The 10165-nt window shown below is 45.3% G+C and overlaps 1 protein-coding gene across 1 annotated transcript in view; it reads left to right on the top strand.

Annotated features, from left to right (window-relative positions):
• The first annotated feature begins 207 nt into the window (after nucleotides 1-207).
• Nucleotides 208-10165, top strand: part of LOC132821182 (interferon-induced GTP-binding protein Mx1-like) — a 57250-nt gene continuing 47292 nt past the window's right edge. Inside the window, exons 1-2 of the mRNA XM_060833818.1 lie at nucleotides 208-229; nucleotides 6502-6612. Coding sequence (XP_060689801.1) covers nucleotides 6547-6612 — 66 coding nt within the window. The 5' untranslated portion in view covers nucleotides 208-229; nucleotides 6502-6546. The remainder of the gene's footprint in view (nucleotides 230-6501; nucleotides 6613-10165) is intronic.

Below are 10165 nucleotides of genomic sequence, written 5' to 3'. Positions count from 1 at the left end.
TTAAAAGGTGCTACCGAAATGCCAGTACTTGTTTTTCTTCCGTACATCTTAAAATGCTGTTCTTTTTTTTAAAAAAAAGCTGCATGCTGTATTTCAAGGAATCGAAACTTATGCAAAGTAGATTGGTAAGACGTCAGTGGGTGGAGACATATCAGGCAGAATTTAACTTGTCTGTCAGCTTTGCATCCTCCCACACGGACTGATCAGATTCTCTGTCGGCTGTGCACAGGTTTGTGACTTTTCACTCAACTACATTTTGTCACCTAATTGCAAATACAGATATGAGAGGGAAACGGTTGCTAGATTGTGAGGGTGAAGGGGTATGTGTGAGGGTGGAGGCGGAAGAGGATGTGTGGCTGAGGGGAAAGGTGGGTGAATAAGTTTGGGGGGATATGTGAGGAAAGGAGGTAGAGGGAGAAAGTGTACAGAACAAGGAATGTGAGTAAATGTGCATTGAGTGCAACAGGAAAATCGACATTTCGGGCAAAAGTTCTTCATCAGGAATAAGGCAGGGAGCCTCCCAGGTGGAAAGGTAAATGGTGGGTGGGAGGGGGAAGAGGGGTGTTGGGGGGAGGGAGGGGTGGCTGGGGAGAAGGTAGCAAAGAGTGCAATAGGTGGATGATGGGAATGAAGGTATTGTAGAGCTTCAGGGCAGAGGAGATGACCAGGGGGTTGCAGTGAGATAGAGACTTGTGAGATCTTTGTAGAGAGAGGAGAACTTCTTCAAGATAGGCATCCTTGCAAGAGGATTCGCAGTAATGTTCCACAGTCTATCAAAATGAAAATTGGGTTTTCTGCCATTTCAACTTGATTTTTGTCATTCACACTTTTTAACAATTTCTGGCATCAATATCCTTTTTTGCTGTTGGAAGAGTAGCTTCCTGTGTGGCATGATATTTGTCTTTGTACTGGACTATTTTCCATGCTTTCAGTTGGTGGGTATCTCCATTAAAGGATTGCCTCAGCTGCATCTGTGCATCAATGATTTTAGATTCCTTTGGAGATTTTCACTGACACCTCGGGCTTTTTCATTTTACTGGGAATAGTGTAGAGATGATGTGTACTCTTGAATTTCTCAATCGTTTATGAGGCAACTAAATTTTTCACTTTTGAATTTAGGGTGACTGTTGCTCATCACAATAGTTGGAGTACTGTAATGCCCAAAATGTGCTTTTAGGCATTTGGTAATCTCTGCAGTAGACATTTAACTTTACTGGTCCACCGCCCAGTGGTCAGAATAGTGTGCTGCAGTGACAAGATAATCCACTGATGCAAGTGCGAGTAGATCTACTCCCAGTTTCATCCGTGGGCTGCCTGGGAGGTCAGGTTAATTCAATACTCATTACTGTCACTACATTGCTCCTTGCTTGTATTTGACATGCATTAGATGCAGAGACTGGTGGGGAGTAGGAGAGGACAAGGGGGACTCTGTCTTTATTGTGTTGGGGGGGGTCTTTAGAGCGATGAAACGCAGAATGGAGATGGTGCAGCAGAGGGCTGTCTAGGTGACAGAGGCAGGAAAAGTACATAGTTCATGCTCACAAGTGGAATATCTTCTCATCTGAGCAGATGCGGCAGAGGCTAAGGAATTGGGAGAGTGAAATGCAGTTCTTGCAGGATACTGGATGGGAGGAGATGTAGTCCAGGTAGTTATCGGAGTCTGTAGGTTTGTAGTAAATGTCTGTGTGGAGACTGTCGCTGGAGATGGAAATGGACAGGTCAAGAAAGGGGAGAGAGGTATCCGAGATGGACCAAGTGAATTTGAGGATGGAGTGGAAGTCATGGGTGAAGTTGATGTAGTTCAGCTCCAGTTTAGCCTGGGTGTAGGGTGCTGCACTGATGCAGTCATCGATGTAACAGCGGAGGACTTGGGGCACAGCGCCTGTGTAGGTACTGAAGAAGGACTGTTTGATATAGCCGGGGCCCTTGATTTGGAGGAAATGGGAGGAGTTAAATGAAAAATTATTAAGAGTGAGGACCAGTTCGGCGAGACAGAGAAGGGTACTGGTGGAGGGGGACTGGAAAGGTCTGCAGATTAGGGAGAGGTGGGGGCACGGTAGTGAAGTGGGAATAGGTAAAGACAGGTAGAGGGGACGACCTGGTTTGTCAATGCGAAGAATAAATCCAGTTTGTGGCAGAGAGCAGGGGAATAGGCTGGGAAGGGAGTCAGGGGATGGGGAGGTTCATGCCACTCTCGCTACCAAACCCCCAGATACCTTCCCCTGCAACCAGAAAAGATGCAAAACCTGCTGGTACCCCACCCCCCCTTACTTCCATCCAGGGCCCCAAACAGTCCTTCCAGATGAGACTGAGGTTCTCCTGTCTCTCCTCCAACCTAGTTTATTGCATCTGGTGCTCCCAGTATGGTCTTCTCTACTTCAGGGTGACCGAACATAAGCTTAGGGAATGGTTCACTGAGCATCGCAGCCGGGACCGCAGGGATCGACATGGCCTTCCAGTCACTGCCCAGTTCAATTCCCCCAACTACTCTCTTTTCAATGTGACCATCCTCAGCTCCTCCATTTCCACATCAAACCACAGTACCTTTTGGAGGAACAACATCTCATCTTCCACCTGGGCGGACTACAGCCCGGAGGACTCAACATTGAGTTCTCCAATTTCAAATAACCTCCCTCCCCATCCCCTGACTCCCTTCCCAGCCCCTTTCCCTCCCTTCCACTGCTCTCTGCCACCAGATTCATTCCTCTCATTGATCAACCAGGTCATATCCTCCACCTGTCTTCACCTATCCCCACTTCACCAACCTGCCCCACGCCATCCGCTTCATCTGCAGCTTCCCCTACACCCACCCCCAATCCTGAAGAAGGGTTACATCCAAAATGGTGATTTCTCCACTTCCTGATGCTGCCTGGCTTGCTGTGTTCTTCCTGTCTGTCTACTGCAGATTTTTGCTTTAGCATTTTTGGCAAAAATACCTTCAATGGTAAGTGTGGGATCACTTCAGAGCTCTACTTAGATTTAAACTCTCACTTACTTAGAGATTATATTCTTCTTAAAGACTTCTCAATGTTGTGATCGCATCATTGTACTTCAGTAGGGTTTTTCTGGGCTCAGTTGTCTAATGCATGACATGCATTGTAAATTGCATTAAGGATATTGAGGGTTACTATTCTAAGCTTCAGTCCTGCTCTGGCTGAGACCAGTGGCTTCTGCTTTCCAACTATGTTCTGGAACCTCAGATCCTCATTCATGTTATTGCTTTGGGTTTGGAGTGTAACCTATCCTCTCAACAAAACTGTGATGCCATCATACAGTCTTTATCCTATTTGAAAGATTAAATTTCTGGATCACGTGCTAAGTGATTCCACACAACTCTGTGAAAATTGTGATGTTGCATGATGCGCCATTTGCGCCATATCCAACACTTTGTGTTGACTCTGCTCAAAGTCATCACTCCAAAATTCATAAATCACTGCGCACTAGACTGTTTTATGATGCAGAATGATTAATCAGTATTTTTAGCTGATATCTCTCCAGTGTCCACTACCTGGAAAACTAAATTGTCGGGCCTGGGGGGCGTGTCCTCGGCGTTCGGAGGTCACGTGGTCCTCTGGTGCGCGCGCAGAGGATGATCACGTGATGCTCCGGGACGCTGGCGCGGTCACGTGGTCTCCCTGTTTCGTGCTCCGGGAGGTCACGTGATCGGCCGTTTCGCTCCCCGGAAGTGGGTGAGACTGCCGTTTCGCGCTCAAAAGGAGGCCGCATGGTGGTCCTTTGTCTCCGAAAAAGGGAAGGTCACGTGAGGTCGGATAGCCGGAAATGCGAGGAGGCGGGGAATGGAATCGGAGCAACAGCCAATGAGAAGATAGTTTCACTTGAGTGATGGTATGATGTTTTGTATAGTATAAAAGACTGGAGCAGGGACAGAGAGGGGATTTTTTTCTTTGTGAACTGACTTACTTAGTAGTTTGTCAGGGACAGAAAGGTTTAGACCCAGAGCTCTGTATACTTTATCCACTTATTGTTAGCATAAAAATAAAAGTGCAAGATTAAATGTTTTTTCTTATTGCTTTATTTTAAAGAGCACGCAGGACTTGGCTCACACATAAAAGATAATAAGTTTATAGATTGAGCCTAAAGTCCATCACCATGCACTAATGTGCAAAATGATTCAGCTTCTTGCATTGAGGATAAAGCTTCCCTCAGGCTGAACATGCTTTTCTGTCCTTTCCAGGATATCCTCCGCAGTATTTGCTTCCTATCTGTTGCCTGTGATTCTTCTGCCCTTTGGGCTTGGCATAGCTATCTGCATAATGCAATACCTGTTATGGGTATTGTGACAATGCTGCTCCTTTAACAAGGTTATGTTGTCCTTGGTTTTCTTTTTCAGAACCGTTGTAAAGGCAGAGATTCCGATATATCTGGAAATATTGACTTGAGAAAGCTTTTCAAGTGTTTTTTGAAAACACTTGTACAATGAAAGGGGAGTGGCCTGTTCACCCAGTTCAGTGTTTGGTTTAGTTTTCTTCAGCAAGCTGTTTTGTTTGCTCCTGTTGGTCTAGTTTTAGCTGGGAACCCAGAGGAGCTGCTGGGGATCCAACGAAGCAGTTCCACGCTGATCCTCTCTCTCTCTCTCTCTCTCTCTCTGATGTCTCTCCTGTAAGAACCTGTGTCTGATTTTATATTTTTTTGGCAAAGTGGTGTTTATGTGGATATTGCAAATATTTGGAATGGTATCACTGAGTTGCAATAGAGTTGATTGGGTTTTCAGATAGGTTAAGTTATTCTAAATTCGGTTCTCTTTTGTTCGAGTTTCATTCAGTAGTCTGTAAAGAAATTCTGTTTTGTTTGAAACAGCATGGTTGGCCAAGCTGCATCACTCCTGGAATATCCACTAACAACTGCTTAAAACAACTAGAAAATATGGGTCTGGGCTGCTTTAGATTACTTAGTGTGGAAACAGGCCCTTCGGCCCAACAAGTCCACACCGACTGGCAACCCACCCAGACCCATACCCCTACATTTACTCCTTCACCCAACACTACGGGCAATTTAGCATGGCCAATTCACCCAACCTGCACATTTTTGGATTGTGGGAGGAAACCAGAGCACCCAGGGGAAACCCACGCAGGCATGAGTAGAACGTGCAAACTCCACACAATCGCCTGAGGTGGGAATTGAACCCGGGTCCCTGGCGCTGTGAGGCAGCAGTGCTACCCTTTTGAGGGAATCTGGCCTGCTCCATAACAGTATGCTCTAGATGTGGATTTATAACCTTACAACTTCCAAAGTCATATTTTTCCCTGAGAATAGATTGCCTCTTTGTCAGTAGGTGTGCTCTCATTACAGGATCTCTTATGCCTCATACTTTCTTGTCTTTAATTAGAAATCTTTTGGTTGTGTAAATTAACAAAATTCTGTGTGATGAAATAATGGGGTACATATTTCACCTTGGGTCCTGACACTGAACACATACTATTCATAAGTTATAGTCACTTAGGGTTCAAAGCGTATGTTCAATGTTTACAAACTATTTGCAATTTGCTGTTTCTTTACAGGGAAATTCAGGGTGGTATGCACTTTGAAACAATCCCTATCCAACAGAATTAAAAAAGTTGTGATATATAACCTGCTGTGGCTCATTAAACAAATCTGTTGCTTGTGGTTTTTGAGATTTGTAGCTCAGATTGATGTTAAGTATGTAAGTTCGCTCACTGAGCTGGAAGGTTTGTTTTCAGACATTTCATCACGGCACGGTGGCACGGTGGTTAGCACTGCTGCCTCACAGCGCCAGAGACCTGGGTTCAATTCCCGCCTCAGGCGACTGTCTGTGTGGAGTTTGCACGTTCTCCCCGTGTCTGCGTGGGTTTCCTCCGGGTGCTCCGGTTTCCACAGTCCAAAGATGTGCGGGTCAGGTGAATTGGCCATGCTAAATTGCCCGTAGTGTTAGGTAACGGGTAAATGTAGGGGTATGGGTGGGTTGCGCTTCGGCGGGTCGGTGTGGACTTGTTGGGCCGAAGGGCCTGTTTCCACACTGTAAATCTAATCTAATCTAATCTAATCTAATCACCATGACCAGTTAGTGAAGTGCTGGTGGTATGCCCTGCCGCTCTATATATAGGCCTTGGTTTCTTATGGTGGGTGATGACATTTCCAGTTCATTTTTTCAAAGGAAGGTAGATCTGTTGCTATTTTATTATTTTGCCTTTACCAATTAGGAGTTGCTACTTTAGGTCAGAGACGAGGAGACTACTTTTACCTGAGGGTTGTTCTACATTGGAACTCTCTGAATGTGGTGGGAGAAGGATCATCTAATATTTTTAACATGGACATAGGACGGGAATCAAAGGTTAGCGGAAATTACAGGGAATGCAGCATTTTGAACACAAGAAGATCAGCTATGATCTTATAGAATGACAACGCACACAAGTTCCAAATGGAATACTTCTGCTCCTAATTTTTTTGTTTGCATCCTTGAATATTGTCCAATAACAAGTACATTGTAATTGGTTCTATATTAAGCAAATGAAATTATTTCAGTCCACCAGCAGATCAGAAAAAAAACAGCAGGCAACGACTTTGAACATGCAGACGGAGGATTCAGCTACTTCACTCCCTTTACCTGGTCACGAATTGCAATCAATCAACAAGGTATGTCAACCTACAGCAACACAACCACAGGTACTGTATGGAGCACATGGGATCAAGACAAAAAGGAAAGGAAAACACAACCTGTATAAGTGGTTGGTAACAAAAGAGTCATACGGTGGCTCAGTGGTTAGCACAGCTGCCTCACAGCACCTGGGACCGAGGTTTGATTCATGTTATAGATTAGATTAGATTACTTACAGTGTGGAAACAGGCCCTTCGGCCCAACAAGTCCACGCTGACCTGCCGAAGCGCAACCCACCCATACCCCTACATTTACCCCTTACCTAACACTACGGGCAATTTAGCATGGCCAATTCACCTGACCTGACCTGCACATCTTTGTGACTGTGGGAGGAAACTGGAGCACCCGGAGGAAACCCACGCAGACACGGGGAGAATGTGCAAACTCCACAAACTGAACCCAGGTCCCTGGCGCTGTGAGGCAGCAGTGCTAACCACTGTGCCACTGTGCCGCCCACAAATGTCTCAGGCAATTGTCTGTGTGGAGTTTGCATGTTCTCCCTGTGCGTCCATGGGTTTTCTACGGGTGCTCTGGTTTCCTCCCACAATCCAAAGCTGTACTGATTGGATGAATTGCCCATGCTAAATTGCCTGTAGTGTTGGGTGCATTAGTCAGGGGTAAATATAAGGGTCTGGGTGGGTTACTCTTCAGAGGGTTGGTGTTGGCTTGTTGGGCCAAAGGGCCTGTTTCCATACTGTAGGGAAACTGACCTTTTGGTCCACACAGTCAACACCAACCGTGTTCCCAAACTAAACTAGTCCCACCTGTTGCCCTTGGCCCACATCCCTCCAAACCTTTCCTACTCATCAACTTATTTTTTAAATGCTTTATTTGTATCTGCATCTATCACTTTGTCTGGTTAGAGACAAAATAAACTGCAGATGCTGGAATTCACAGTTGTACCTTCTACCTGTCTTCACCTATCCCCACTTCACCACCCACCCCCTGCCTTCCCCTTTATCTGCAGCTCCCCCCACACCCACCCCCAGTCCTGAAAGGGGGTTACACATGAAATGTTGACTTCTCCACCTCCTGATGCTGCCTGACCTGTTGTGTTCTTCCAGCCTTCCACCACTTCCTCTGGCAGTTCATTCTGCACATGAACCACACTCTGGTTAAAAAACAAAATTGTGCCTCATGTCTTTTTTTTAAATATTTCTCCTCTTATCTTCAAAAATGTGTCCCCTAATTGTGTAACCTCAGGCAAAATACCATTGACATTCACCTTATCTCTGCCCCTCATGATGCTATAAACCCCAGTAAGTATATCCCTCAACCTCCTGCACTCCAGTGAAAAATAGTCCAGCCTTTCCAGTCTATCTCACACCTTCTGTTCCTGGAAACATGCTGGGAAATGTTTTCTGAACCTTCTCCAGCTTAATAATGTCCTCCCTATAACAGGGCAACCAATACTCCAGAAGAGGTTTCACCAATGTTCTGTACGACATCAACATGACGCCTGCCCCCACCCCCGCCATCAACTTCTATACAGGACTAGAAGTAAGACTTTGTTATGTCAGCTTCTCCATGGGGAAATGGATCTGAAAACCTGAATCAGACAAATGAATCATTCTGGCCAGTTAATGCAATTCTGCCATTTCTAGTGGGTTGAACAAGCGGTCAATTCATGCACCAGACCACTGACATTTAACATCCTGGAATGATTTAATCCCAATTGTCCTACAACATTAGCCAAAGCAATACGCAGAGCTGTCCTCTTCATTATTTCTTGGAATAGACAGAGACATGCTTAAGAAAACCGACATTCTTCCCCACCAGCACCTGGAATGTGTCTGAGCAAAAATGATGATGGGCTTAAGACCAGGCCAGTATCATCAATTAAAATTAACAGTGTAATCACATTTGCATTTCTGATTTATTTGTTCTTTCCTTCAAAGCACATATTGCTGGCAAGGCCAACATTTTTTAACAAACCCTAACTTTACTGGAGAAGTGGCTTGTGGATTTTTAAAACTTTGGTGGTTTACATGAGTGTCAGGTCATCCTGAACATGTTTCTTCTGTAATCACTGTCATCCAAAACTGCAATCATACCTGTTCCATTTATGGGCGAAAGTGAGGACTGCATGTGCTGGAGATCAGAGTCGAGAGTGTGGTGCTGGAAAAGCACAGCCGGTCAGGCAGCATCCGAGGAGCAGGAGAATCAATGTTTCAGGCATAAGCCCTTCATCAGAAACCAACCTGATGAAGGGCTTATGCCCAAAATGTTGATTCATCTGCTCCTCAGATGCTGCCTGACCGGCTGTGCTTTTCCAGCACCACACTCTCGACCCTATTCCCTTTACGTCAGCAAAAACATATATTGTTGTCAATTTAGCTGTGGTTATCCTGAGGGCATAGGTCTGGAGTATCCTATCCATTGCTGCCTCATGTCAGATAGTCTTTTTTGATTACAGGAGGAGATGGTGGCAGTGAGGTAATATCATTAGGCAAGTAATCTAGAGACATGGGCTAATTGGGAATGTTGTATCAGGATTTGGTTCTGAAAGAGTTAATGATGAAGAGCTCCAATAGAAGAATGCCGAAGGAATTTAGGTGTTTTTTGGATCTCAAAGAAGACCGATCATCCTGCATCTTCTCATATTCTTTCTAACAATACCTGTCTTACCGATGTAACTTGTACCTGATTGTGATCATGCAATCTGGGTTTAAGACAAAAATCTCTTCTGACTTGGCTAGTAATTCTCCTCTATAACACTGGGCTAAGCAGGCCCTGTAGGTCAGAGGCTATAAGGAAAATGGTGGCACCAGTCTTATGGTGACCATCTGTATTAGGGCAGCACTGTGCAGTATGGTCATCAGCAATCAAATAGCACAGAGCACATGGGTTCAACTGTTCCCCCACTGCTCACAACAGCCCTCTCCACTACCATGGGAGCTTGTGGAACTTCAATTCACTGAAGTAATGAAAACCTGGAATCAAAAGCTGGCTTCGTTTTCAGTGATCATAAAACATTTATTGTTTGATGTAAAAACTCAGCTGATTCACTAAAGTCCTGAAGAGACAGCAATCTGCTGACATACCTGGTCTGGCCTACCTGTGAACTGCAGCAAAGTGGTTGACTCATCACAAGGACAAAGGAGGATGGGCAATAATTTACCTTCCGCCACCCTCCTCTCTGATCTATCTCAGTGAGTCTCTCTCTCACTGCCACCCCCAGGTCAACTCCTCTGCCATGGTTGAACTCTTCAACCATGTACTGAAACAAACTCGCTACCACAGCCACATTTGAACTTCCTTTCCACCTATCTGCTCCACCCTCCTCTCTGACCTCCATCCCCACCCCCATTCACCTAGTGTACTCTATGCTATTTTCTCCCCACCCACATCCCCCTCTCATTTATCGCTCCACTCTGCCTCTACTCCTGATAAAGGGCTTTTGCCCGAAACGTCGATATTCCTGCTCCTCGGATGATGCCTGACCTGCTGTGCTTTTCCAGCACCACTCTAATCTAGACTCTGGTTTCCAACATCTGCAATCATTGTTTTTACCTAATTCCTGCCTTGTCC

Source organism: Hemiscyllium ocellatum, chromosome 12 (assembly GCF_020745735.1).
Source record: "Hemiscyllium ocellatum isolate sHemOce1 chromosome 12, sHemOce1.pat.X.cur, whole genome shotgun sequence".
NCBI lineage: Eukaryota > Metazoa > Chordata > Chondrichthyes > Orectolobiformes > Hemiscylliidae > Hemiscyllium > Hemiscyllium ocellatum.
Note: the sequence above shows the minus strand (reverse complement) of the source record. Positions and strands in the feature narration are given on the sequence as shown.